The sequence below is a fragment of the Petromyzon marinus genome, chromosome 50, assembly GCF_048934315.1.
Source record: "Petromyzon marinus isolate PM22_M1 ecotype Great Lakes invasive population chromosome 50, UKy_Petmar_22M1.pri1.0, whole genome shotgun sequence".
Taxonomy (NCBI): domain Eukaryota; kingdom Metazoa; phylum Chordata; class Hyperoartia; order Petromyzontiformes; family Petromyzontidae; genus Petromyzon; species Petromyzon marinus.
Window position 1 is genome coordinate 5,207,901 of NC_133716.1, and position 27,846 is coordinate 5,235,746.

General features: G+C 54.4%; 1 protein-coding gene and 1 long non-coding RNA gene across 6 annotated transcripts; one reads left to right on the forward strand and one right to left on the reverse strand.

Annotated features, from left to right (window-relative positions):
* Positions 1–950: 950 nt before the first annotated feature.
* Positions 951–27,648, reverse strand: LOC116953188 (ER degradation-enhancing alpha-mannosidase-like protein 3). 5 transcript variants are annotated; one of them, XM_076074817.1, is made up of 20 exons: positions 27,163–27,648; positions 25,633–25,678; positions 24,181–24,281; positions 23,684–23,723; positions 21,252–21,364; positions 18,480–18,636; positions 16,490–16,624; positions 16,148–16,253; positions 14,955–15,052; positions 14,016–14,141; positions 13,191–13,274; positions 11,247–12,170; positions 10,884–11,008; positions 9,386–9,611; positions 8,053–8,213; positions 7,116–7,266; positions 6,013–6,189; positions 5,323–5,488; positions 3,829–4,017; positions 951–3,206 (listed from the first exon to the last, which is right to left on the reverse strand). In XM_076074817.1, the coding sequence occupies exons 1-20, from the start codon at positions 27,279–27,281 to the stop codon at positions 3,103–3,105; spliced, it is 3,348 nt and encodes a 1,115-aa protein (XP_075930932.1). In that variant the 5' UTR covers positions 27,282–27,648; the 3' UTR covers positions 951–3,102. The 5 variants fall into 5 exon arrangements, with proteins under 5 accessions (XP_075930932.1, XP_075930933.1, XP_075930930.1 ...); XM_076074815.1 differs by lacking the exons at positions 951–3,206; positions 3,829–4,017; positions 5,323–5,488; positions 6,013–6,189 and having other exon boundaries at positions 6,253–7,266; positions 27,163–27,647; XM_076074816.1 differs by lacking the exons at positions 951–3,206; positions 3,829–4,017; positions 5,323–5,488; positions 6,013–6,189 and having other exon boundaries at positions 6,254–7,266; positions 11,331–12,170; positions 27,163–27,646.
* On the forward strand, positions 21,329–23,473 carry LOC142931190 (uncharacterized). Its single transcript, XR_012947172.1, has 3 exons — positions 21,329–21,417; positions 23,143–23,212; positions 23,373–23,473. It is a non-coding gene; the product is annotated as an uncharacterized LOC142931190 (long non-coding RNA).
* Positions 27,649–27,846: the final 198 nt, after the last annotated feature.

Here is a 27,846-nt window from a genome sequence, read left to right on the forward strand (position 1 = left end):
GTGAAGAACCAGTGGCATCTACATCTGCAGAACGTGAAGAACCAGTGGCATCTACATCTGCAGAACGTGAAGAACCAGTGGCATCTGCATCTGCAGAACGTGCAGAACTAGTGGCATCTATATCTGCAGAACGTGAAGAACCAGTGGCATCTACAGCTGCAGAACATGATGATCCAGTGGTACCTACATCTGCAGAACATCAAGAACCAGTGGCATGTTCATCTACATGAGATGATACAATTTTTAAAGCCATCCCCCGTGTTTAGCGTACACGCCGTACACCACGTTTGGAATCGACAGGAGTAAAGTTGGACTTACGAACAAATCGACTTACGAACAGACCTCTGGAACCGAACTCGTTCGTAAGTAGAGGAGGCTCCTTATTCTCGAGCCTACACCGCCCTCTGCTGCTGCCGCTGCTGTTGTTACAGTCCACACACTGTGTAAGAACACGGCAAAGGCGCAGCCCTGCAACGGCTTGCTGAAAGCCACTAAGCTGACAGAAGGAACGCCGCCGAAGCCACCCCTACTTACTCTCTCGCTCCAGGCTGGCCAGAACGTCTTGCGAAAAGGTTACCCACACTTTGTCTCACCGAGTGACTATCTTTTACACGCACCGCACCAGGTTACTCATTTGAGGCCGAGTCGACCTGGGGGGGGGGGAGGCCCACGACCGGTTCGGTATAATCGTGCTGGCGTCCGCCGTGAGCGGGATTTCAAACTCGGATCACCGGCTGCATAGCGCAGCGCGCACCGCCGCTTCCCATGACAAAGATCCCCCGTGTAGCCTTTACAGACTGTTGGGCCAAGTGCTGTTTGCGAGCTCAACACACACACAGAGACGGGAACGAGCGATGGTCGATTGTCGGATGTTTATTCTGGGCTTTCACCCACAGAGACACCGTAGCACAATCCCCTCCCCCCTCTTCCCCCCTCCCACCGCCCCCCCCACCGCCTTAACTTCCCCGAGTCCAGACCCGTTCACGTGACACTGACCAGAGCACGGCAAGTCCTCGCTTAACGCGTGTTTCCCCCCCCTTAGTGAACACGATTGTCACCGACGAGCTACTTCCTTGAGCTGCGCGGCTGGGCGGAGTGATGCATTGTCGTCGTGGTGGTGGTGGTGGAACGTGGTGTCGCGCCCGGTCTTCATCGTCGTTATAACTGTTCGTGGGGAAATCGTTTTCGCTTAGCGCGAAACTTTTCGGGAACGCATCGAGATTAGGCTTAATGCGTTCCGATAGCATCGGAAGTTACTCCTTTTTTCACCCCAAAAAAACGTACTTTGTAATTTTTAAGCAATGGATATTAATACATCACGATACAAGCAACATTATGAACACGTAATATTAAAAGAAACGCGGTTAACCAATTAATATTTACTGTACCTACAACAGGAGAATGGTCGGTAAGCGAACACGTTGGGCTCTATGGAGGCACTACTACACACTGCAATACTACACACTACACTATACACTACATTATTATACACTACACTACTATACACTACAGTAAACTACACTATACACTACATTATACTGTACTACACACTACACTATACACTGAACTACTATACACTACACCACTATACACTACAGTAAACTACACTATACACTACATTATTATACTGTACTACACACTACACTATACTACTATACACTACACTCCTATACACTACACTACTATACACTACACTATACACTTCACTACTATACACTAAACTACTATACAATGCAGTAAACTACACTATACACTACGTTATTATACTGTACTATTCGCTACTATACACTACACTATACACTACGTATTGGGCTCTATGGAGGCCTGTCGTTAAGCGATTAGTCGTTAACAGGGGTGGTCATTAAGGAGGGTTCTACTATACACTAAACTACTATACACTACAGTAAACTACACTACATTATACCGTACTATACGCTACTATACACTACACTATACACTACGTATTGGGCTCTATGGAGGCCTGTCGTTAAGCGATTAGTCGTTAACAGGGGTGGTCGTTAAGATAATTTCTACTGCAACTACAGCGTTAAAACGAGGACTTGCCGTCCACTGCCACGACTCCCTACGCCTCTGTATAAGGAAGGAAACGGGTGGACTTCTCAACAAATCTGGCTGTCGCCTGATGAAGCCAGTTGTAATTACTGGCGAAACGTCGTACTCAGATTGTAAATGTTGTGGCTTGGCTCTCCAACACACCGGGTGTGCTGTACTCGTACAAAAAATTGGCACGCTCTGTTTACGTGACAACCCTTACCAGTTGGCTGTGTCGGGTGGTGGCGGGTTTAAACGACACAGCATTTATATATTTACGCAATTTAACCCGGAAAAAAAACCCTCTATTATGGACGATATTGGTCGCGAAAGCCTCCGTGTGAAACACGCTGCTCCCTGCTCTCTGGTATTTGTGGCCAGCATGCTGTGCCACGGACACGTGGTCAGTCAGCGGGGCCTCCAGTTGTACGTGCGTGCGTGGTGTTGAATCTCTTTCGCACACCGTAGGCAGCCCACCGTGCTAATCGGAGGTGCGGTAGAGTGAGCGGCTCGCAATGGCAACTGCTCAGCTCATCCATCATGCCTCCCTGCGGGGTTGCCAAAATGAGGACAGGGACTCCTCTACTTACGAACGAGTCATGTTCCAGAGGCCCGTTCGTTAAGTCGATTTGTTCGTAAGTGCAACTTTACTCCCGTCGATTCAAAACGTGTTGTACGGCGTGCACACTAAACACGGCGAGTGGCTTTAAAAGTTGTACAATCGCCTGTAGGTGTACATGCCACCACCCCGCCAGCTATTGCGCGGCGGTTGAACTTACGACTCTCGGGTCTGAACAGGCAACTGGAGGTACGGGACGGGGTTTTTCTCGTATCTCTGAAAGTTCGTAAGTCGACTGTCCGTAAGTCGAGGAGTCCCTGTGCCACTTTGTGGGGTGGTCAGCAGCCGTCTTATGGGGAGGCTCGCCCACCGCCGCACGTGGAACGTGGAGTTTCCAACCACTGGCTGTAAACAGGAGATCAGAGCACCGATACCCATTGGAACAGGACGTCACTTTTGATTTTGTTTCCGTTATCGGCACGACGAAGCTTCTAGTGATGCTGTGGCTTTTCTTCTTCCTCCTCTTCCTCCTCCCGCTCACTCTGACCGTCTCCCTCCTCCTCCTCCTCGTCGAGGAAGTCTTCCCTGAGGTCGGCTGTTGTGGGAGAGCGACAGTGAGAGAGAGAGAGAGCGGAGGAGATTCCACACCGTGGCGTCGTGCAGAAACGCTCGGGCGACGCTCGCACCTCCGATTAGCACGGTTGGCTACGTACGGTGCGAAAGAAGTTCAACGTACATACAGAGTATGACCTCCCTTGGTGACCCCGCGGTGACACGCACACGCACGCACACACGCAAGTGGGCAGGTGAGTGCGTCACCACACATTCGAGTGAGCGGTCGTTGATGTGGGCGGACGAGCGAACGAGCGAGTGAGCGAGCGGGTGATTGTGTGAGCGAGTCATCAGGTGAGTGATTCAGCGGACGGGCGAGCGAGCGAGTGAGCGGGAGAGCAAAAACGTCAGTGGCTGAGCATGTGAGCGAATGAATAGGAGAGTGAGAATGGGCGAGTGAATGGGCAGGCAGGTGACTGCAAGTTGTTGGTGAGCAAGTGAATGAGTGAGCAAAGTGATTGAGCAAGAGAATGAGCGAGCGATCGAGTGGTGAATGAACAAGCGAGCGGCGAATGAGCGCTAAGCGGGAGCCACGGCCGAGCGAGCGGAGCGCTAGGGACCCATGGCCCCCCCGCCACCCCCCCCCCCCCCCCAGGGGTCCTCACCGAGCGCGCGAGCCCGCACGGTGAGCAGCACCTCGACGTTGCGTGCCCCGCCGAGGGCGCGCGTCAGCACGGCGCCCTCGCGCTGGAACACGAACACCAGCGGCAGCGCCGACAGCTCCTCCACGCCGGCGCCGTCCGCCGCCATCTGGAACGGCGCCGCCGTGTCGCTGCTGCTGCCCATTGTGTCGTCTGCATGGGGGGGGGGGGGGGGCAGTGGTGAGGAGCGGTGAGGAGGAGCGGTGAGGAGGAGCGGTGAGGAGGAGCGATGAGGAGCGCTTGGAAAGGGCTGGTGGCTGTGGCGCAGTTGCCGTGAAATTTTGCTCGAACACAACACTCAACCACTCACTCATTCAACCACTCACTCAACCAATCACTCACTCATTCAACCACTCACTCAACCACTCACTCATTCAACCACTCACTCAACCACTCACTCAACCACTCACTCACTCAACCACTCACTCACTCAACCACTCATTCAACCACTCACCCACTCACTCACTCAACCACTCGCTCAACCACTCACTCAACCACTCACTCACTCACCCACTCACTCACTCAACCACTCACACAACCACTCACTCAACCACTCACTCATTCAACCACTCAGTCAATCACTCGCTCAACCACTCACTCAACCACTCACTCATTCAACCACTCACTCAACCACTCACTCATTCAACCACTCACTCACTCAACCACTCACTCAACCACTCACTCACTCAACCACTCACTCAACCACTCACTCACTCAACCACTCATTCAACCACTCACCCACTCACTCACTCAACCACTCGCTCAACCACTCACTCAACCACTCACTCACTCACCCACTCACTCACACAACCACTCGCTCAACCACTCACTCAACCACTCGCTCACTCAACCACTCACTCTACCACTCACTCATTCAACCACTCACTTAACCACTCATTCAACCACTCACTCACTCAACCACTCGCTCAACCACTCACTCAACCACTCACTCACTCAACCACTCACTCAACCACTCACTAAACCACTCACTCATTCAACCACTCACCCACTCACTCACTCATTCAACCACTCACTCAACCACTCACTCATTCAACCACTCACTCACTCAACCACTCATTCAACCACTCATTCAACCACTCACCCACTCACTCACTCAACCAATCGCTCAACCACTCACTCACTCACTCAACCACTCACACACTCATCCACCCGGCCACCCACCCACCCACGCACGCACGCGCTCCCTCTCTCACTCACCTCTCCCAAGGGTTCCACAGCTGGATAAGACGAGCTGATCGCCACCGGACGAGGCGAGCGATCCCTACGAGACGAGGGCCCGTCGCCCCGCTGACACCGAACACCGATCCACCGAGCGCCCGTTTGGCGAGCTACGAACCCCGTCGGCCGGAGCCGCGCCGCACCGACTCTCATAACGTGGCCGGGGGCGGGGGGGAAGGGGTTGGGGGGGGGGGAGGGGTTGGGGGGCTTGCGACCCACCGATGACGATGCCCCCGCGGGCGCCGGCGTGCCGCAGGTTGCGCGCCTTCTCGGCGAACGTGCACTCCCCCCGGCGCACGAGCACCACGCGGGACGCCACCGCGGCGCCGTTGGACAGTGGCGAGCACGCAAGCGGGGGGTCGCTCAGTGCCAGCGAGCCCTTCACCTGCGAGGGGCGGGGGAGGAGGGGGGGGAGGAGGGGGAGGAAGGGGAGGAGAAGAGTGACCGGTGGCTGTTGGAGGCTCCAGCAGTGGTTAAAGTGTCGGGGGGACGGCCGTCAGCGATCGTGAAAATTTAAAAATGCCCTCGCCGCATCCTCAATTCATTCATTCGACACTCGTTACCGCACGGAGGGCGTCGACATTTGGTGCGTTGGGGGCTCGCGAGTCGGAATGTTTCTCGCTTCAATGCGGGAAGGACACGCAAGTCGCCCTTCGCCCGCGCCTCCGGCCAGCACGGCTGGCTACGCACGGTGCGAAAGAAGTTCAACGCACGCACGCGCGCGTACAATTTCATCCGCCCAAATACGCCGCGCTGACACCCGTCCGAACAAACAAAAGCGATCCATCGGGAAAACCCGGCAGCGGAGCCGGGGACGTTGGCGGCTCTCGACGCGGCTGGCGGGGGGGTGGGGGGGGTGGGGGGGGGTGGGGGGGTGGGGGGGGTGGGAGAGCGCCGAGAGCAACCCACCCCGTGCTGCTCCTTGGCCAGGTCCAGGCCGAACTGTGCCGGAGCCGCAGACAGAACCACGCGGCCCAGGAACGGCGGCGACACGAGCTGCACGGCCCGCGCCGGCGTGAACCGCCGGTGCTCCGCCATGTCCCGCATGAACCGCGCGCCGTCCTCCGCCAGGCGCCCGCTCTCGGCCTGCGCGCGCCGCGCAAAGACCACGGCAACCCTGGAGCGGCGGCGGCCGCCGGCCAACCACCGCCTCGTGCGCCGTGCCGGCCTTCGTTGGCGCTAGCCGCTAACAGCGCTTGTGCCCGCCGTTACGGGGGGGGGGGGGGGGGATCTTTGTCCTTGTCCTGTCTCGCTGTCTACGTGGAGCTGCGTATGTGCGGCCGTGTCTAGGTGCGGCCGTGTCTCGCCGTGTCTTGCCGTGCCTGCGTCTCGCTGCGCCACGCTGTGTCTGTGTCTCGGGGTGTGTGTATCTCGCCATGTCTGTGTGTCGCTGCGTCACGTTGTGTCTGTGTCTTGCTGTGTCTTGCTGTGTCTCGCTGTGTCTTGCTGTGTCTCGCTGTGTCTGTGTCTCGGGGTGTGTGTATCTCGGGGTGTGTGTATCTCGGGGTGTGTGTATCTCGGGGTGTGTGCATCTCGGGGTGTGTGTATCTCGGGGTGTGTGCATCTCGGGGTGTGTGCATCTCGGGGTGTGTGCATCTCGGGGTGTGTGCATCTCGGGGTGTGTGCATCTCGGGGTGTGTGCATCTCGGGGTGTGTGCATCTCGGGGTGTGTGCATCTCGGGGTGTGTGCATCTCGGGGTGTGTGTATCTCGGGGTGTGTGCATCTCGGGGTGTGTGCATCTCGGGGTGTGTGCATCTCGGGGTGTGTGCATCTCGGGGTGTGTGCATCTCGGGGTGTGTGCATCTCGGGGTGTGTGCATCTCGGGGTGTGTGCATCTCGGGGTGTGTGCATCTCGGGGTGTGTGCATCTCGGGGTGTGTGTATCTCGGGGTGTGTGCATCTCGGGGTGTGTGCATCTCGCTGCGCCTTTGTTTTGTCGCGTCTCGCCGCGTCTCGCCGCGTCTCGCCGTGTCTGCGGTGCGGTGCGGCGTGGCCGCGCGAGAGGGCCGTACGCGCCGCTCGTTGTGGTGGAGCTGCATGCGCCCGTCAGGCAGCCCCTCCAGCGCGATGCCCATCCTCCGCAGGGCCTCCAGCTGCTGCACGCTGCCCGGGTCGAACCCCGCGGCGCTCGGCGGACCCGGACCCTCCGCCATCGCCGCCGGCCTGGCACGCGCGCGGCAACGGGCGGAGGAAGAGCGTGTTGGCCGCGGCCGGGAATCGGACTCGGTTCTTCGGGTTCACCGCGCAATGCGCTCAACTAGCGAACCATTAAACTATATTTATTTTACTAGTTTCAGGCGCACTGAGCTATGTAGCCCTTTTTCAGAAGCGACCTGGGCCATCGCCAATGATGGCTCAATGAAGTGGGCTTATCATCGTCGCGTGGAAATTTAAAGCGGCCAAATACTCCAAACGCGCGACGTTGATTCTAAATGTGGAGGGAATAACCGGAGGATCTGGATAAAAATCCACACGACCACGGAGAGAGAGAGACACACAAACTCCAAATATACAGCAAGCGTCAGGGTTGGGATCAAACCCCACTACCTCCTGTATACCGGTTGAGGTAGATAACGACCACGGAGAGAGAGAGACACGCAAACTACAAATATAAAGCAGGCATCAGGGTTGGGATCGAACCCACGACCTCCTGTATACCTGGCGAGGTAGTTAACATCTCCTAGCCGCTGTGGCGCCCCTTAACCACTCACAAGGCCCAGCTGCAGCTCCTCTCAGATCAGGTGGTCGAGAGGGGTGGGGGGGGGGGCAGCACTATAGCAGTGATTCACTGCCAACGAGGGTGAACTTGGCCAAAGGGGACATTTGGCGGTGCAGGCTCCACGCTGGCGGCCCGATCGCGCCAGGCCCTGCCGCACTGCCCCGCCCCCACCGCCCCCCCCCCCCCCCCGCCCCGAGTCAGGAGCAACGGAGTGGCGTGCGACGGCTCACGGAGAGGAGTGTCCGTCCGAGGGGGGCGCCCCGTCCTGCCCCCCGCCGCCGTGCAGGTTCCTGTAGGAGCGGCGGATGGCGCCGGCGAAGTCGTCACCGCCGGGCAGCATCTCCCGCACGTTGGGACACGTCCACGCGGGGCCCCCTCCGTGCCACGTGGCCTGGGGTGGGGGGAGGGGGGGGGGCACACGCGTGGCAGCGTCCGGCACACAACGTCGAGTATACCTCCTGGCTGTGGCTACCAGTTGCGTGCCACCTGCTCCGGTCTACCCGGCGACACAGAAATTATTCCCGTAACCCGGCTCACAACACATCCAGTAATAAACCCCTTGCCGTATCTGAGGCCGAGTCGACCTAGGGGGAGGCCACCCAGGACTGGTTCAGATAATAATCGTCACCGGTGGTGGCCGTGAGCGGGAACTGAACTCGGGTCGCCGGGATAAGAACGCAAGCGTGCCGACCGCCGACGGTAGAGCTCCCCCACCAAACAGCACCACCGCGCCCGGCTGTGACAATCTCCCAGGGTATAAGCCGAACTGACACGCGGTCAATGATCTTTACCGGGGCGGATTGTCCTACGCCACCCGGACGAATATCCGTACCATTTGCGGGGCGCGTGGGAAAGTTCAATGAGAGGCGACAACATGAAAGGATCTCGGAAGCTGTGATTTACTACGACTACTATTTTGCTGCTTACCAGGTGAGGCCCAGAAGCGTCCTGGCTATCACAAATGATAGCTCAACGAAGTGGCTTATCGCGTGCAAATTGAGAGCAGCAGCCAAATACTCTAAACGTGTGATGTCGATTCTAAATGTGGGGAAAAAACAGGGGGACACGGGGAAAATTCCCTACGACCACAGGAAGAGAGAGGGAGACACCGCAAACTCCAAATATACAGCAGCAGGCGTCAGGGTCGGGATCGAACCCACGACCTCCTGCACACCAGGCGAAGTAGTTAACATCTCCTAGCCACCGTGATGATGATGAGAGAGAGAGACACGCAAACTCCAAATATACAGCAGGCATCAGGGTCGGGATCGAACCCACGACCTCCTGTATAACAGGCGAAGTAGTTAACATCTAGCCACCGTGATGATGATGAGAGAGACACGCAAACTCCAAATAAACAGCAGGCGTCAGGGTCAAGATCGAACCCACGACCTCCTGTACACCAGGCGAAGTAGTAAACATCTCCGAGCCACCGTGGCGATGATGTCTCACCGTCTCATGGCACGACGCGAAATTTAAATACAATTGGGAGGTGTAAAAAAAGAAACCGTCTGGCATTTTGCCGCCACCTGCCCATCACTCCCCCCCCACCCCCCCTTTTACCTCCGTATCATTTCCCGCCGCCCTTTGACCTCGTTGCCCCTTTGCGGGCCCTCCGTGACCCCAACGATCCCGCCGGAGCCTCCCCCGCAGTGGCGGCAGGCCGAGGGGCAGCAGGTGAGCCTCCGTGGTGAAGACGAACGCTCCCAGGTCAAAGGGCACGTCGGCGTCGTCCGTGAAGAGCAGGTACAGGTACTTGAAAGTCTCCGCCAGGAAGTAGGAATCCATCCTGGCGAATTGTTCCAACATTGAAAGCCGTTGGGTTTGCCGAGCACAGGCCTGCAGCGGTGTTGGCGACAAATGGAACTCGCGATGCCCCCCCCCCCACCTGTCCCCACGTGACCTCGTGACCCCACGTGTAGATTAGCGTGACCCCCCACCTGTCCCCACGCGACCTCGTGATCCCACGTGTGGATTAACGTGACCCCTCCCTCACCTGTCCCCACGCGACCTCGTGACCCCACGTGTAGATTAACATGACCCCCCCCACCTGTCCCCACGCGACCTCGTGACCCCACGTGTAGATTAACATGACCCCCCCTCACCTGTCCCCAAGCGACCTCGTGACCCCACGTGTGGATTAGCGTGACCCCTCACCTGTCCCCACGCGACCTCGTGACCCCACGTGTGGATTAACGTGACCCCTCCCTCACCTGTCCCCACGCGACCTCGTGACCCCACGTGTGGATTAACGTGACCCTCCCACCTGTCCCCACGCGACCTCGTGACCCCACGTGTGGATTAACGTGACCCCCCACCTGTCCCCACGTGACCTCGTGACCCCACGTGTAGATTAACACGCGCTCCCACACCTGTCCCCATGTGACCTCGTGACCCCACGTGTGGATTAGCGAGGCCCCCTACCTGCCGGGTACAGACCCGAGACCCTTTCGGGGACCGGTAGTGTAGCGGTTAGCGTGTTCACATTCTTTGGGTCTTTCGGTAAAGTCACGTAGATAGGTTCAAAGAAAATAACAACAAAAAATAACAAAAAACTACGACGTTTCGATCGCAACGCAAGCGGTCGTCATCAGGAAAAGGGGGTGACGACCGCTTGTGCTGCGATCGAAACGTCGTAGTTTCTTGTTCTCTTCTTTGTTCTTTTCTTTGAACCTATCTACGTGACTTTACGGAAAGACCCAAAGAATATGAATTCCTGCAGTCACGAAAGCTTTAAGTCAAGGGTTAGCGTGTTGCGCTACGGTGACCCGGGTCACCAACATCAAAGACAATTATCTGAACCGGTCCTGGGCCTCCCCTAGGTCGCCTCAGCCTCAAATGAGTACCTGCTGCGGTGCGTGAATATCACCACTTGCCCCCACAGTCCGTTAAAGGCTATACTGGGGGGGTGGATCTTTGTCTTTCATCCTTGTCGCAGCCCCGGCCTAAAAGGCTTTCCCATTTAGACGTGGTGGTGATGTCATCGCCGGGAGCGGGGGCCCCTTTTTATCACTGCCCCCCCCCCCCACGTGACCCCGGTGTGACCGCCGCCCCCCCTGACCTGTCCTCGTGCGTCCCCGTGCGGACGTCCCGCACGCCGGCGAACCCGCACGGCACACGTGCGTGGGCGTTGAGGTTGTCCACGATGGAGCGGCCGACCTCTAAGTAGTGCGGGTCTCCCGTCGCCTGCGTCACGACCACGCACACACGCACACGCACGCACGCACGCGTCTGCGGCCGAAAGCATTGTGAACACAAGCAGTCGCCAAGACGAGAGAGAGCGAGCGCGAGTTAAAGAGAGAGGCAAAGAGAGGGCGAGAGAAGAGGGAGAGAGAGAGACGCCGTGAACGTGGCGTGGTTGGGGTGTCCCCCCGGGCCTCACCTCGTACAGGAAGTAGGTGCTCTCGGTAAACTCGGGCCTCACCTTGAACAGGAAGTAGGTGCTCTCGGTAAACTCGGGCCTCACCTTGAACAGGAAGTAGGTGCTCTCGGTAAACTCGGGCCTCACCTTGTACAGGAAGTAGGTGCTCTCGGCAAACTCGGGCCTCACCTTGTACAGGAAGTAGGTGCTCTCGGCAAACTCGGGCCTCACCTTGAACAGGAAGTAGGTGCTCTCGGTAAACTCGGGCCTCACCTTGAACAGGAAGTAGGTGCTCTCGGTAAACTCGGGCCTCACCTTGAACAGGAAGTAGGTGCTCTCGGCAAACTCGGGCCTCACCTTGAACAGGAAGTAGGTGCTCTCGGCAAACTCGGGCCTCACCTTGAACAGGAAGTAGGTGCTCTCGGTAAACTCGGGCCTCACCTTGAACAGGAAGTAGGTGCTCTCGGCAAACTCGGGCCTCACCTTGAACAGGAAGTAGGTACTCTCGGCAAACTCGGGCCTCACCTTGTACAGGAAGTAGGTGCTCTCGGCAAACTCGGGCCTCACCTTGAACAGGAAGTAGGTGCTCTCGGCAAACTCGGGCCTCACCTTGAACAGGAAGTAGGTGCTCTCGGCAAACTCGGGCCTCACCTTGAACAGGAAGTAGTTGCTCTCGGCAAACTCGGGCCTCACCTTGTACAGGAAGTAGGTGCTCTCGGCAAACTCGGGCCTCACCTTGAACAGGAAGTAGGTGCTCTCGGCAAACTCGGGCCTCACCTTGAACAGGAAGTAGGTGCTCTCGGCAAACTCGGGCCTCACCTTGAACAGGAAGTAGGTACTCTCGGCAAACTCGGGCCTCACCTTGTACAGGAAGTAGGTACTCTCGGCAAACTCGGGCCTCACCTTGTACAGGAAATAGGTGCTCTCGGCAAACTCGGGCCGGAGGGGGTGCTGAGGCCAGTGCACGTGCAACTCCGTCGTGAAGGCCTGCACACGCACACGTACACACACACATACACGTACACACACATACACACACATACACGCATACATACACACACACATACACACACACATACACACACATGCACACACATGCACACACACATACACACACACATACACACACACATGCACACACACACACGCACACACAAAGATCCCCCGTATAGCCTTAACAGACTGTAGGGGCAAGTGCTGTTAGCGAGCACCTATGAAGGCCGGCACGGTACACGAGGGGGTGGGTGGCCAGCACCACGCCCGACCGCCTTTGTCTCCCTAGTGGCAATGTTTACACACTGCACCAGGTACTCATTTGAGGCTGAGTCGACCTAGGGGAGGCCCGGGACCGGTTCAGATAATCGTCACTGGTGTTGGCCGTGAGCGGGAATCGAACCCGGGTCGCCAGGTTTTTAGCGCAGCGCGCTAACCGCTACACTACCGCTCCGCACGCACGCACAACAACAACAACCGCCATTCGCCACTAAGTGGCGGTGATGTCACCACGGCACTTGTGCCAGGCTATGTGCACGTTAAGGCCACGTGAAGTGTTGAACTCCCGCTGGCACGAAGTCATAGGACAGACCCAGGAGGCCATGGGTCGATTGAGATGACTGGCCGATGCACCACCTGTGCCCCCTACTGTGCCAACTTGCTGCGCTTTAGCCACCTGGCCAGCACCACGCTCGACCGCCTTTGTCTCCCCCAGTGGCGATGTTTATGCACCGCACCAGCTACTCATTTGATGCTGAGTAGACCTAGGGGAGGCCCAGGACCGGTTCAGATAATGGTCACAGGTGTTGGTGGCCGTGAGGAGAGGGAATCGAACTCCCTGTTTGCACTGCTGCGCCAGGCAGAATGCCACCACCGCAACCACCACGCGCGCTTGTGCCAGGCTAGGTGCGCTCTTTTGAGGTCGTGCCGCGTCTGTGCCGCGTCTGTGCCATTGGCGCCGGCACGGAAGCGCGCGGTGCGCTACCCCTGGCGAGTGGGGCTGCTGCGAGCGACCTCTGGGAGGAAGTGATGTCGCTGGGTCAGCTGGTACAGCATCTCGTGGGTCTCGATGGCCGGCCGGAGGTCGCCCTTGAGGACCTGCGACACAAACGATGCCACTGAACGACGGCGAGGTCAGGGGGCGCGGACGTTCGACGATTTAAAACGAGGTGATTGTAATCCTGCCGCACGCTCACTCACCCGCCTTGTCACCCCCTCGCTCACTCACTCACTCGCCTTGCCGCCCGCTCGCTCGCTCGCTCGGTCACTCACTCGCCCGCCCGCATTACCACTCTTGCTCCCGCTCACTTGCTCACTCAGCCTCTCGCTTTGCCACTCACTCACTCGCAAGCTCGTCGCACCCACTCACTGCGCTCATCAACTCACCCGTTCGCCTACCCTCTTACTATCTCGCTCACTCTCTAGCCCACTCGCTGGCGAGCTCACTCACTTCACGCTCTCACTCACCAACTTCTCTTCCACCCTTCCACCTCCTCACTTGCTCGCCCACTTAATCTCCCAACTGCTCACTCATTCTCCCACCCGCTGGCCCACTCCCTCGCTCACTCTCCCACGTGCTCACTCACTCGCTCGCTCACCCTCCCATGTGCTCACTCGCTCGCTCAATCATTCCACGTGACCACTTGCTCGCTCGTTTGCTCACCCTCCCAAGTGCTCACTCGCCCTCTCGCTCACTCACTCTCCTGCTCGCCCACTCGCTCGCCCACACACCCACTTGCTGGCTCACTCACTTCCCACGTCCTCGCTCGCCCACTCTCCCGCTCACCTCACCCGCCCACCCGCTCGCCCGCCCGGCTGCTTGCTCACTCGCTCGCCCACCTGCAGGCCTGGGAAGAATGCGAGCAGGGCGTCCATCCAGCCGCGCGCCGCCACTTCCGGCTCGTGCATGTGGACGTCGAGCAGCAGGGGCGGCTGGCTCACCCAGCGCATGATGGACGCGTAGTGCTGCGTGCGCGTGCGTCCGTCCGCGCATCCGTGCGTGCGCCCGTATTCACCCACGTGCGCAAGATTGATCGGTCGATCGGTAGGTCGACCGGTTAATGGCACACGCGGAGACGGTGGAGGGAGTGTGGGGGGGGGGAGGGGGGGGCGACAATGGTGACGGCAGCCGGTGTCAAACCGTAAAAAAACGGGGAAGGGTCGTCCGAAAACAAGGAAGAAGAATCGTGAATGCGCATAGATTCCGCAGCGGTTCCTAGGCGTCTCGGGTCACTCCCCAAGAGCAGCGCAGACTTCACACTGGGGTCATTGTGACCCCCCCGCCCTCGCGTTGCAAATGGACCGACACGCGGATGGACGCGTGTGGCCGGCTCTGCCTGGGGTTGGTCCCGAGCAGCGACAGGAGCGTTTCATTCGAATTGGAGCGATTATACGACAGTCCGCAATAGCAACACGGTTTCACGCTGCGGCTTTTTGCGCACACTGGATCATGTCTGGGGGTAACGCCCTCACACGAAAGCTTCGTTCCTATTGGATGATCCGTAAATCTAAACTGGGCATCCGTAGCTCGTCGGATTCCTCCAGCGCGAACAAATGTTCTCGATTCCGAGAGCGACCGTGCAGACGGACAGGCGGAGGCACGCGGGCAGGGCTGCTGCCGCGCGGTGCCCTCGCTTTCAACCTCAGCTCTGCGGAGCGTTACAAACAGGGACGCCGTGACACGTATGCTCCTCTCTGCGCGTGCCTCCGCGCGGGGGGGGGGGGGGGGCTCGAGGGGGGGGGGGCTCGGGGAGTTCGGGGGGGTTGGGCGTCACTCACGGCGTTGAAGCGGAGGAGGAGCTCCTCGTCTCCCAGCAGGACGTAGGCCTTGAGCAGGTACTCGTAGTACGAGTCGATCCCGGCGCCCACGCCGCTGTCTGCAACACGCGCGCACACACAAAGATGAGACGAAGATCCCCCGTGTAGCCTTAACAGACTGCAGGGGCAAGTGCTGTTAGCGAGCACCTATGAAGGTCGGAACGGTACACGAGGGGGTGGGTGGTCAGCACCACGCCAGACCGCCTTTGTCTCCCCAGTGGCGATGTTTACACACCGCATCAGGTACTCATTTGAGGCTGAGTCGACCTAGAGGAGGCCCAGGACCGGTTCAGATAATCGTCACTGGTGTTGGCCGTGAGCGGGAATCGAACCCGGGTCACCGGGTTCATAGCGCAGAGAGGACGACTCAGAGAGATAGAGAGAGAGAGGACGACTCAGAGAGAGAGAGGACGACTCAGAGAGAGAGGGGACGACTCAGAGAGAGGACAACTCAGAGAGAGAGGACGACTCAGAGAGAGAGGGGACGACTCAGAGAGAGAGAGGACGACTCAGAAAGAGGACGACTCAGAGAGAGAGGACGACTCAGAGAGAGAGAGAGGGGACGACTTAGAGAGAGAGGACGACTCAGAGAGAGAGGACGACTCAGAGAGAGAGAGAGGACGACTCAGAGGCGCCAGGACGAGGGACCACGTACAAGGAGCAGGAAGGCAGCAGTAGCCACGTGGTGGTGAGGAGGAGCCGACGCTACCAGGAATTTTCCGAGCTCTGTATTTAGAAATATGCATTTAAAATATTTACGTAATTTGGCTGCTATAAATCTCCACGTGATAAGCCAATTCGTTGACGTATTATCATGTGTGGCTAGGTCGCTTGTGAAAAAGAAGTTAATAGCAAAGCGGGCTTTACCTGGTTAGATAAAAAAAATATCTACAATTTATTTGTATATTTTGCACTCCGATCGTGTTTTTTTGTATTGTTTGTTGTTGTAAACTTTTGACCCCTTGGCCCTACTGGACATCTGTGAAATAAGAGCTTCATAGCTCATCGGATTCCTTCCAGCATAAACAAATATTCCGACTCTGACATCACGATGCTTTCGGCCACTTAACGAGCGTGGGAGGAAAACCGGAGAAAAGGATAACCCGCGCGTGCGAGGGTGCAACACTCTATCCCGCGCAGTCGGAGGCACGCACCGCGGCGAACCCACTCCCCCGTGTGGATGTTGATGACGGTGCCCACGAGGTCGCTGCTCCTCTCCCGCCGCTCCCACAGGAAGTCCAGCGCGCGGCGCGCTCGCTCCTGTCCGGGGTGGGGCCGGGGGTGGGGTGGGGGGCATTCCAAAGACGAAGGTCCCCCGTGTAGTCTCTAACAGACTGTTCGGGGCAAGTGCTGTTAGCGAGTGGCACCTATGAAGTTAAAGTTCCACCCCCCCCCCCTCCCCACGCATCCGATAATTAGCGAAAATCACTGGCGCTACAACTATCGCTCCCCAAAGACAAAGATCCCCAGTCCCGCACCCCACCCTGGAGTCGAACCTCGAACTCGGGCTCCCCGGTGAGCCGGCTGAGCGCCGCGAACTCCAGGATGAAGGAGCCAGCGCACGCCGTGCAGGTGGCCTCCTCCGCGCCGGCGCCGCTCTCCCCGCCGGCGACACCGTGGGCGAGGTTCACCTGTGCAGCGCCGCCACAGACTCTCGTTCGCTCGCTCGCGCGACGATCCCGTGCGATGATGATGGCGGTGATAGCTCATCGTCGTCGAAGTGGCCGACCGTCATCGTCGTCGTCGTCACACGTGGGGGAATTTAAAGTAGGAGGGCCTCGGAGAACAATCCACGTGGCCACCGTCACAGGGAGAGAGAGAGCAGGCGGACTCCACTCTCACTATCTCTCACTCTCTCTCTCACACTCAATTACTCACTCTCTCACACTCACTCTCTCATTCTCTCTCACACTCTCTCACACTCAATTACTCTCTATCACTCTCACTCTCTCTCACACTCAATTACTCACTCTCACACTCACTCTCTCACTCACACTCTCACACTCAATTACTCTCTATCACTCTTACACTCACTCACTCTCTCTCACTCACTCACTCTCTCACACTCAATTACTCTCTATCACACTCACTCTCTCTCACTCTCTCTCTCACTCACTCTCTCTCTCTCACTCTCTCTCTCTCTCTCACTCACTCACTTACTCTCTATCACTCTCACACTCAGTCACTCACTCTCTCTCACTCACTCACCCTCACTCTCTCACTCACTCACTCTCACTCACTCACTTTCTCACACTCAATTACTCTCTATCACTCACACTCACTCTCTCTCACTCACTCACTCTCTCTCACTCACTCTCTCACTCACTCAATTACTCTCTATCACTCTCACACTCACTCACTCTTTCTCACTCACTCACTCTCTCTCACTCACTCTCTCACACTCAATTACTCTCTATCACTCTCACACTCACTCACTCTCTCTCACTCGCTCACTCACTCACTCTCTCACTCACTCACACTCTCACACTTACTCACGCTCTCACACTCTCTCTCACTCACTCTCTCCTACTCACTCACTCTCTCACAGTCACTCACTCTCTCACACTCACTCTCTCTCACTTATGCTCTCACTAACGCTCTCACACTCACTCACGCTCTCACACTCACTCTCTCACACTCACTCTCTCACAGTCACTCACTCTCTCACACTCATTCTCTCACACTCACTCACTCTCTCACACTCACTCACTCTCTCTCACTCACGCTCTCACTCACTCAATTACTCTCTATCACTCTCACACTCACTCACTCACTCTTTCTCACTCACTCACTCACTCACTCTCCCTCTCTCACTCACACTCTCACACTTACTCACGCTCTCACACTCTCTCTCACTCACTCTCTCCCACTCACTCACTCTCTCACAGTCACTCACTCTCTCACACTCACTCTCTCTCACTTATGCTCTCACTCTCACTAACGCTCTCACACTCACTCACGCTCTCACACTCACTCACTCTCTCACAGTCACTCACTCTCTCACACTCACTCTCTCACACTCACTCACTCTCTCACACTCACTCACTCACGCTCTCACTAACGCTCTCACACTCACTCACGCTCTCACACTCACTCACTCTCTCTCACTCACACTCTCACACTCACTCTCATTCACACTCTGCAGAACAAGCGGGAGAACATGCGAACTCCAAACATACAACAGGCGTCGCCAGGGTCCGGGATACAACCCACGACTACCTGTATACCAGGCGAGGTAGTTAACATCTCGTCACTCGCTCCCAAACAAACATTTTCTGTTACACGAGTTGCGGGGGGGGGGGGGGCGGTGCGGTGGGAAAGCGGCGCATTCCGGCGCCGTATCTTTCTGCGGACAGCGCCGGGCACGCGTGTACACGTGCATATACACGGCGCGCGTGTACAGGCGCACGTGTACGCAGCGCACGTGTACAGGTGCACGCGTACAGGCGCACGCGTACAGGCGCACGTGTACGCGGCGCCGCGTACCCGAGGGTGGGGGAGGCCGCTGCTCGTGTTGAATGCCGGCAGGAGTCTCCGGCCTAGCTCGGAGGCCATGAGCAGCAGCTCGTCGCGGTACCACGCCATGTGGCCGCCCCCCTTCCCGCGCAACATGGCCGCCATCACGTGACCTCCCAGGAGGCCCCTTGGGGGGGGGAAAGCGGAGGAAGGGGTGGCAGATTGGGGGGGGGGGGGGCAGGCATCACAAGGGTACAGGTGGAGAAGGGGTAGGGAGAGTATTAGGAGAGTGTAAGGGAAATTCATCGTGACGCATCACACAACAGAGCAGAGTAAATTTATAACAATGTATTATGTAGCCAACCTTCCAAGAGGTGCGAGGGAAGCACAACAAACTAAACGCAAAAATAAGTTCTGAAGAAATGAGTCTTCAATCTAAATTTAAAAGTGCATAGCTACAGCGGCTTCCTAACATCGGAAGAGCGTTCCAGATGGCCGCAGAAGGGCATCTGGAAGCGTGCGATCCGGTGACCAGCTTAAATCGACGGCCACTAATGCGAGGATGACCAGAGTTTGTATGATGGTTTACGTTGGGAAGACCGACACTTTTAACGCACCACACCCAACATTATTATAATCTGGCATGTATGGTGGTCACCCAACCGACTGCTCAGAGCCCGATGAAGATTCTTGATGGCCCTAGGCCTTCAGTGGTAACTCTCCAGAGTTGGGGCCGCTGCTGCCCCATGTCACGGGCTACCGCCGCTCTCACTCCGCTTGCTTCACGCGGTACTTCGTCCGGCCGCTGGACAGATCGGCCAACCATAGGACAACAAAGCCACCTTGTCTTCCCTTGCACTGCACGCTATTGAGAATGAGGTTGTGCGGGAAAAACACCACCTGAAGATGTTTACGTGATAATTTTGCTATGAAAAAAAACGCGCAAAGTGCATCTCCGGTGTTAATTTATTTCCCGCCTTAAGAAAAAAAAAACAATTGGCATGACTCTGTCTCTTGGCATGCACAGTGCGCCTATTCCTTGCTGTAAAAATATATTTGTTCAAGAAGACAGCTTGGTCATATTTTTGTATCGTGCAAGCAATAAAAAAAATACGCGGTCAATTGTTTTCCGCAGGCCCTTTAGTTTTCATAGGCCCGAGGCGCAGGTGCCCGCTGTAGCCCATTGGATGATGCGGCACTGCGACCGCTCTCCAGGCTCGAGACAGGCGGCCGCAAGAAGCGCATCTGAAAGCGCGCGATGCGGTAAACCGACTCTGTTTAACACGTAGGCTTTCGCGACCAATATTATTCATAATAAAGGTTTTTGGGTTAGATCGCGTTTATTTACTTGCCTCGAGCACATTAAAACCATCCTTTTGGTTTAGATATGTGGATGACACTTTGGTTGTCTGGCCACATGGTAAAGATACACTTAATGATTTTCTAAATCATCTCAATGCACAAAACCCGGCCATCCAGTTCACCATGGAAATGGAGGTGAATAACACACTCCCATTCCTAGATATTTTGCTTGGACATGGCCTAAACGGTAAAATAACACAGCGTTTACAGAACGCAAACGCACACTGATGCCTATCTGAATGCAGAATCACATCATCATCCAGCTCAGAAATCCTCTCTTATCAAGACGCTCATACATCGGGCTAAAACAGTGTCAGATGGTGAGAGTCTAGTGAGAGAGATTAAGCACGTTAAAGACGCACTACGACAGAATGGCTACAATAATGCTCAAATTAACAGAGCACTGAATGCCAAATCACGATCGCAAAGCAATACTGCTGAAAGCGACCAGATTGTTAAAACAATAAAAATTCCATATATCTCAGGAGTAACTGACAAATTAGCCGGTGTTTTGCAAAAGCAAAACATTACAGTAAGATTTGGTACAGTACACAAAATTCAAAAACTAGTATCTTGCACTAAAGACGCATTACCTAAATTATCAACAGAAGGTGTATATCGGATTAATTGTTTATGTGGCAGCTGCTACATTGGGCAGACGGGACGTAACATCAGTGTAAGACTAAAAGAACATCAGAGAAATATTAAATTATCTCAAACACAACTGTCGGCAGTGGCAGAACATGCTTGTCAACAAGGACACTCAATTGATTTTGACAATGTTGCAGTGGTGTGTAAAACTAATTATTACTGGCAAAGACTAATTAGAGAATCCATTGAAATTGAGAGGAACAAGAATAACTTTAATCGCTCTGACAGCCACAGGCTTAGTGCGGCCTGGAAGCGTATTATTAAATAATACACATTACATTTTGATTAAAGAATTACTAATCTACAACTCATTACTAATCATAACCAATGACTGATTACTAATCGATTATATAATTACAATACCCCCCCCTCCGCCTCTAATCACTGCACCTGATATGAGTTAAGTGATGACATCACCCTGCTGATCTATATAAAACCGGGAGCAAGCGAGGGCTTTACCATTCTGGCGAATTGCCTGATGATGCTGGATGTATTTACCAGCGAAACGTCGTACTCAAACTGTAAATGTTGCGGATTCACTCTTCAACACACCGGTGGGCTAAAGTAGTGAATTATTTGTTTTTTGTCAACGTGACACTTTTTTTGCTGATTGGCCGTGTCGGGTGGTGGAGGGTTACGACACATTTATAAATAAACGCGATCTAACCCAAAAACCTTTCTTATGAATAAACCGACTCTGTTCGACGGCCGGAATGGTGGCAACGGCGATGGAACGGCGACAACTGAGACGGCGACGATTTTGCAAGATGCCGTCGGGACGACGCTCACCCCAGCGCCCGTATGTTCGCCTCGAAGACGGACACGACGATATCGCTGTCCAGACGCACGGTGCTGAGCACCTTGCGCACGGCTCTGTCGAACTCCTCCAGCCGATCCAGCACCTGCGGAGACGCCGCCGCCACCGCCGGCGGCGCCACCACCACACGGACACGCGGTCAGTCAGCCGAGCCTCCGGTTGTACGTACACGTGCGTTCATAATACACGTGTACGTACAAACTGTACACGTGTGTGTACGTTGAACGTCTTTCGCACCGTACGTAGCCAACCGTGCTAATCGGAGGTGCGGGATGACAAAAAATTATGGGTCTCTGTGTGAGTCTATGGGTCTCTGTGTTAGGCTATGGGTCTCTGTGTTAGTCTATGGGTCTTTGTGTTAGTCTATGGGTCTTTGTGTTAGTCTATGGGTCTCTGTGTGAGTCTATGGGTCTCTGTGTGAGTCTATGGGTCTCTGTGTTAGTCTATGGGTCTCTCTGTGAGTCTATGGGTCTCTGTGTTAGTCTGTGGGTCTCTCTGTGAGTCTATGGGTCTCTGTGTTAGTCTATGGGTCTCTGTGTTAGTCTATGGGTCTTTGTGTGAGTCTATGGGTCTCTCTGTGAGTCTATGGGTCTCTGTGTGAGTCTATGGGTCTCTGTGTGAGTCTATGGGTCTCTGTGTAAGTCTATGGGTCTCTGTGTTAGTCGATGGGTCTTTGTGTGAAACTATGTATGTTGAACTTCTTTCGCACCGTACGTCGCTAACCGTCCGAATCGGAGGTGCGGGGGAAGGACAACAATCTAAACACAAAAAGCAGTTTTAAAGGACTGAGTTTTCAATCTAGATTTAAAGTATGTAAGTTCTCACCAGGTATGCCGTAGCACCACAGCGGTCGGCGACCTGTGGCTCCGGAGCCGCATGCGGTGGCTCCTTAGGGACCGCAATTCGAAATAAATGTCTCTTCTTGTTACTTTGGTTGCCGACCCGTGACCACGGGAGTCCAGTTTACCATGGGAGTCCAGTTTACCACGGGAGTCCAGTTTACCGTGGGAGTCCAGTTTACCATTGGAGCCCAGTTTACCGTGAGAGTCCAGTTTACCATGGGAGTCCAGTTTACCACTGGAGTCCAGTTTACCATGGGAGTCCAGTTTACCATGGGAGTCCAGTTTACCATGGGAGTCTAGTTTACCATGCGAATCCAGTTTACCATGGGAGTCCAGTTTACCATGGAAATCCAATTTACCATGTAAATCCAGTTTACCGTGGGAGTTCAGTTTACCGTGGGAGTTCAGTTTACCACGGAAGTCCAGTTTACCATGGAAGTCCAGTTTACCATGGGAGTCCAGTTTACCATGGGAGTCCAGTTCACCATGGAAGTCCAGTTCACCATGGAAGTCCAGTTTACCATGGAAGTCCAGTTTACCATGGGAGTCCAGTTCACCATGGAAGTCCAGTTCACCATGGAAGTCCAGTTTACCATGGAACTCCAGTTTACCATGGAAGTTCAGTTCACCATGGAAGCCCAGTTTACCATGGGCAGGGGTCGGCAAACCTGCGGCTCCGTATCCGCATGCGGCTCATTAAGGACTGCTGCTTCGTGACAGTTATTTATTAAGGACCCACCGTCTCGTATTCACGACGTGGCATTGCGGCTCTTAAAATGTGTATCTTCTTTTTTTTACCGAATTCGAAAAGAATGGCTCTTTTTGTTGCTTTAGTTGCCGACCCACTGCCCTAGCAGGCCGCTGGTAGACTCAGGGTGGGTGCCACGTGCAGTGTCGCCATCTCACCACCCCCCGTAGCTTCCTGGAGACCCAGAATGCCACGTGGGGGGCGCCCCCCCCCCCCCCTTATTAATAATTAAAACATTCGCAACTTTTATAATGTGCCGATTCGCTCTCGAAGAGAGAAGACGACCCGGAGCTCAGAGGCGCGAGGAGGAACCGCGGACGAGCGGGAGCGCAGCAGCCACTCGGTGAGCCGGCGCTCCCACCAATCGCCCCAAGCTCCGCGATCCTCTGTGTGTATTTTCACAATGTCGTCGGCCAATTAACGGGTGCTAATCGTGGGAGGAAACCGGAGCACTCGGGAGGAAACACACGCGCGCGAAGGTGCAAACACTCTATTCTCTACAGGTGGAGGTCCACGTTCTTTTTTGTTGTTGTAACGCCTTCCTCTGGCGAGCCGGGGTACGACGGACACCTCCCTCGACGCTCGTGGCAAGCGGGAGTTTCACAACATGTGAGTGATGCACCAACTCCTCGCCGCCTCCACATCGCTAAAGAATTGCAGGTCGCGTCGCCGCCAACGCCGCCTGACCACTGTGAGGCCTTCTTTTGTGCGAGGCCCTGGGCAATTCCCTCCATCCCGGGGTGGCCCTAGGCACGTGACGACTAGGTAAAGGGTTCAATGGCAGATGCAGGCTGTCAGTCACTCACTCACTCACCACCAGCGTGTCCAGGGAGTCGATGAGAGTCAGAGAGAATCTGGCGGGATTTCGCGGGGCGGTCGGTCAGCGTTAAAACGAGAGAGGAACACACGCGTTTGTAACGACCGGCACAGATGAGGTGGTCATGTTAACTCCCTCGCCTGGTATACATGAGGTCGTGGGTTCGATCCCGATCCTGATGCCTGTAAATTTGGAGTTTGCGGTGTCTCTCTCCCCATGGTCGCGTGGATTTTTCTCCCCGGGTCCTCCATTTTTTTCCCCTCCACATTTAGAATCAAAGTGCGTTCTTAGAATATTTGGCCACTATAAATTTCCACATAACGATACGCCACTTCGTTGAGCTATCATTTGTGACGGCCAGGTCGCTTCTGAAAAAAGAGCTACATAGCTCAGTGGGCCCTTACACGGTAAAATAAAAAAAAGCAGTTCATAGTTTAAATGAGGACCTGGCTCTGTCTTCACAAGGGAAGCTACAGCGGGAGTGATCGTCTCACCGTCCGAGTGCGTCGTCAGCGTCCCCGCGGCTCGGCTCACGCTCGCGGTCGCGACCCCGGCAGCTCAGCGGCATGAGCTCGTCATCCGGGAATGCCCGAGTCTACACGACCATCATCATCATCATTGTCGGTGTCGTCATCGTCGGCAACAGTTTGCGCGCATGTAATTCGCTCGAATTGTAAATTATAGAAAAATACCCCATTTTTAAGCATGGCGTTCACACTACGCGTTTTTGCTTCAACGCGGGTTATCTTTTACTTTCTTTTTTTTGCTTAACTCGCACCGGCGCCCGTGACGGACTACTCGCTGCAACGCGAGTCTACCACGTGACGGACTACTTTTCTTAGCGGTGTGGGTGTAACACAGCGTTGTTCGGGGATGCTGGGAGCTGGTACTGTCGTACTTTAGTACAGGTACTGTAGCATGTCGTTTTATTTACTTATAACCATGGCTCTGTCGGGTGCTGTAAGGTTAGAGAGTTTTTTTTACATTCCATCATGCCTTCACGATCTAACCCGAAATAAGCTAATTATGAATCACATATGGATGTGTTGAGTATACAAATCAGTGGTCGTGTCATCTACAGCAGCGTATCTGCAAACTCCAGTTACTATGACTTTTCTCCACCTCTGCCTTTTCACCATTGCCAATCCTATATATTCACTTGAAAATCAAGCAAGGGCTTACTACGTGCACCCCGATGATTGGTAAACACAGAAAGCTGACCCGTGGCTCGTGGCGAGGACTGCAGTTGAGAAACTCTGATCTGTCCTAGAGACAGTCTGGTCCCTTCACCTGATGAAGGCCACTTGTGTTGTGGCCGAAACGTCGTGATTTTTTGTTGTTTTATTTTTTACCTACGTGACTTTACCGAATAGAACCAGAGAATATGGATCCTTGCAGTCACGAAAGCTTTAAATCTAGAATAGGTACTGTAGTATAGAATATGAATCCCTGCAGTCACGAAAGCTTTAAATCGAAATTTAAATCGAAATTTAGGTACTGTAGTATTCATACTGTAGTCCTGATGCGCGCTGTGATACATGACGTGCCTTCCTCTTCCTCAGCCATTGTACCGGCAGCATCTTTGTGTGCGTAGCATCACCTCGCTCCCTTATCTTTTTCACTCGCCGTATCTCTCTCTGTCGGGCACGTTATATTTAAATGAATGACTGCCACGCATAGCACGCTTAACGCGAATTCGCTTCACGCGGCAATTCTCAGGAACGTAACCCCCCCCCCCCCCCCGCGTTAAGCGGGGACTTTGCAGTAGTCTATTCTGATAGCCAAGATTCGATGCACATCGTACGTTAGGCATAATCGATTTTCACGGATGAATCGCTAAAAGCCGATTCATTATCGGCACAGCTGACGAGCGACCGTGTCATCGACTGAAGCGCGTCTGGAGTTAGTTGCATCGGAATCCAAAGCCTTCAGCAGGAGCCACTTACCATGTAGCTCCCGTATGCGTGGTCAAACATCTCCAACACCTGCTCCCTGCAGCCACCACGGGTACCAGGTGGGAAATCGTCATCATCATCATCGTCGTCATCGTCAACATCATCGTCATCATCATCTTAATAATCATCGTCATCATCATCGTCAACATCATCATTATCATCATCATCGTCGTCGTCATGATTGTCGTCATTGTCGTCATCGTCGTCATCATCATCGTCAACATCATCATTATCATCGTCGTTATCATTATCGTCGTCATCATTATCATCATCATCGCCTGGCGGTGGTGGCTATGCACGTGGCCTGTAATCCAGCACTGTGGGCGTCAAGGGGTGCCGTAACCCTGGCTTACCAGAAGGCTACGTGCTATGAAGAATGCCCAACTGTTGCACCCCCACGCACAACGGCTGTGGTTGCTGAAATGCTGGACAGCTCCCAACCCCCCTGTGCCGCGAACGATATTCCGTGGAGTTCATACGAGCGTGGGTGTAAACTTCGCTAAATTGTCATAACTTCCATTCTTAATTGACAATCGTATATACAGTACTACAAAACTAAATATATTCGTCAGTTACCCTGCCTTAAGAGAAAAAAGTATAAAGAATAAACGACGTTTCAGGCAATGGCCATTCTTCATAGCACGTAGCATATAAATACTATATACGGGCATCGTGTAACCCATGTCAGACAACGGGAAGGGGAGTCACGGTTGTAATTAATGGAAGCGGAAGAAACGTGGGAAAGGAAGAGAGGAGAGAAAGAACGGGAATTGAGAGGAAAAGGATGGCAAAAGTAACCAGAGCAGAGGGATCAGGAGAGATGAGGATGGGGAGGAGGAGGATCGGGGCGTTGACGTTGCTGCTGCTGCACGGTGGAGGAGCGGCGTCTGTTTACAGAGTGGGCGGCGACGGGGAGAGGGGCGGGGTTCAGAGTGGGGGTGGCAACACAGAAGGCACGTGGTTTACAGGAGGCTTGAGCTGATTTTGGAGGGATACAGGGGTGGCCCAAAAGTCAGGACACATTCGGGTTACTTAATTACTTTTAACACTGGAATTACAGCATTTAATTGTTTATTCTTTAAGTTAATATTTGATCTCTTATTCATAATAATTGAATTGTCTCCTTCCTTTTTTGAATAGTTACAAAATGAAAAGAAAATTGACAGACCATAATTGATGTTCAAAGATTACACCTGTAATTCTAAACATTAACTTCAAAAGATAATTCATGCATCATGCTTTAATGTTCATGGAAGTCAGCTGGAACATTCGTTAAAAATAAACGAAATAACCCAACGCGCTTTGTTAATATAACATAACCCTGTGTGACCTGGCGTCTGGGCCACCCTGTACGAGATGAGAGGGGAGCGGATTCAGGGTCGGGGTGACCGCGCAGATAAGTCACGAAGCTCCGGCTGATTTCAGAGCGCCAGAGCTTAGTGGTGACCATTCCACATTACCGCGACGGGGCCAAGTACATCCGCCTCGAGTGACCGCGCGTCGCGTGAACCTGTCGCGCACCGTAGACGTGATTTCTCCTCCGCGGAGAGCGTGCTGCTGCTGTCTGAATCGAGGGTCATCACCCCCGGTATGATGATGAGTATGATGGTGGCGGTGGTGATGATGGTGGTGGTCATCATGGCAGGATTCAATTGAAGCCACGTTATTATTTTGTGATCGAGTCTCCGTTTTTTTTTTGCTGTTTCGCCGAGCCGCCGCTGCTATTAGAGGCGTATGTATTGCATTGGCCGTACGTTAATAAAGAAAGATACAAACGTTTAGAAAATCGCGAGCGTTATATAAAAATTTGCCATCCGCTTCAACGCGTCACTGCAAATCGTTAATGAGCGGCGAGCCGCTTTACCAAACGCGTTTGTGAAATCACGTGACCCCCTCCGACCGCTCGGTACCCGTAGACATGATTCCACCCAAAGGTTATTCGATCATATTTTGATTTAAAGTTTTCGTGACTGCAGGGATTCATATTCTTGGTTCTTTCGGTAAAGTCACGTAGAAGGGAAACAATAAAATATTAAAATATAAAACAATAAAATTCTCACAAACGTTATTCGATCATTTCGGGATACGGGACCACATTGAGCAGCGGTGCACAATAAATAAAATAAACTCAACGCGTTTGTATATCATTACGCTGCGTATGGGCTTTAAAAAAGTTCATGTTAACAAATGATGGTGTTTCGACGT

What these genes read in the sequence shown, in the direction of transcription:
- LOC116953188 (XM_076074815.1), bottom strand. Translation starts at nt 27,281, where the DNA reads ATGATGACCACCACCATCATCACCACCGCCACCATCATACTCATCATC. An exon ending in GCTGACGACGCACTCGGACG is followed by an intron (nt 23,724 to 24,180) that starts GTGAGACGATCA and finishes AAATCCCGCCAG; the next exon opens with ATTCTCTCTGACTCTCATCG. An exon ending in GCGGCCTCCCCCACCCTCGG is followed by an intron (nt 16,625 to 18,479) that starts GTACGCGGCGCC and finishes GGCGCTGCACAG; the next exon opens with GTGAACCTCGCCCACGGTGT.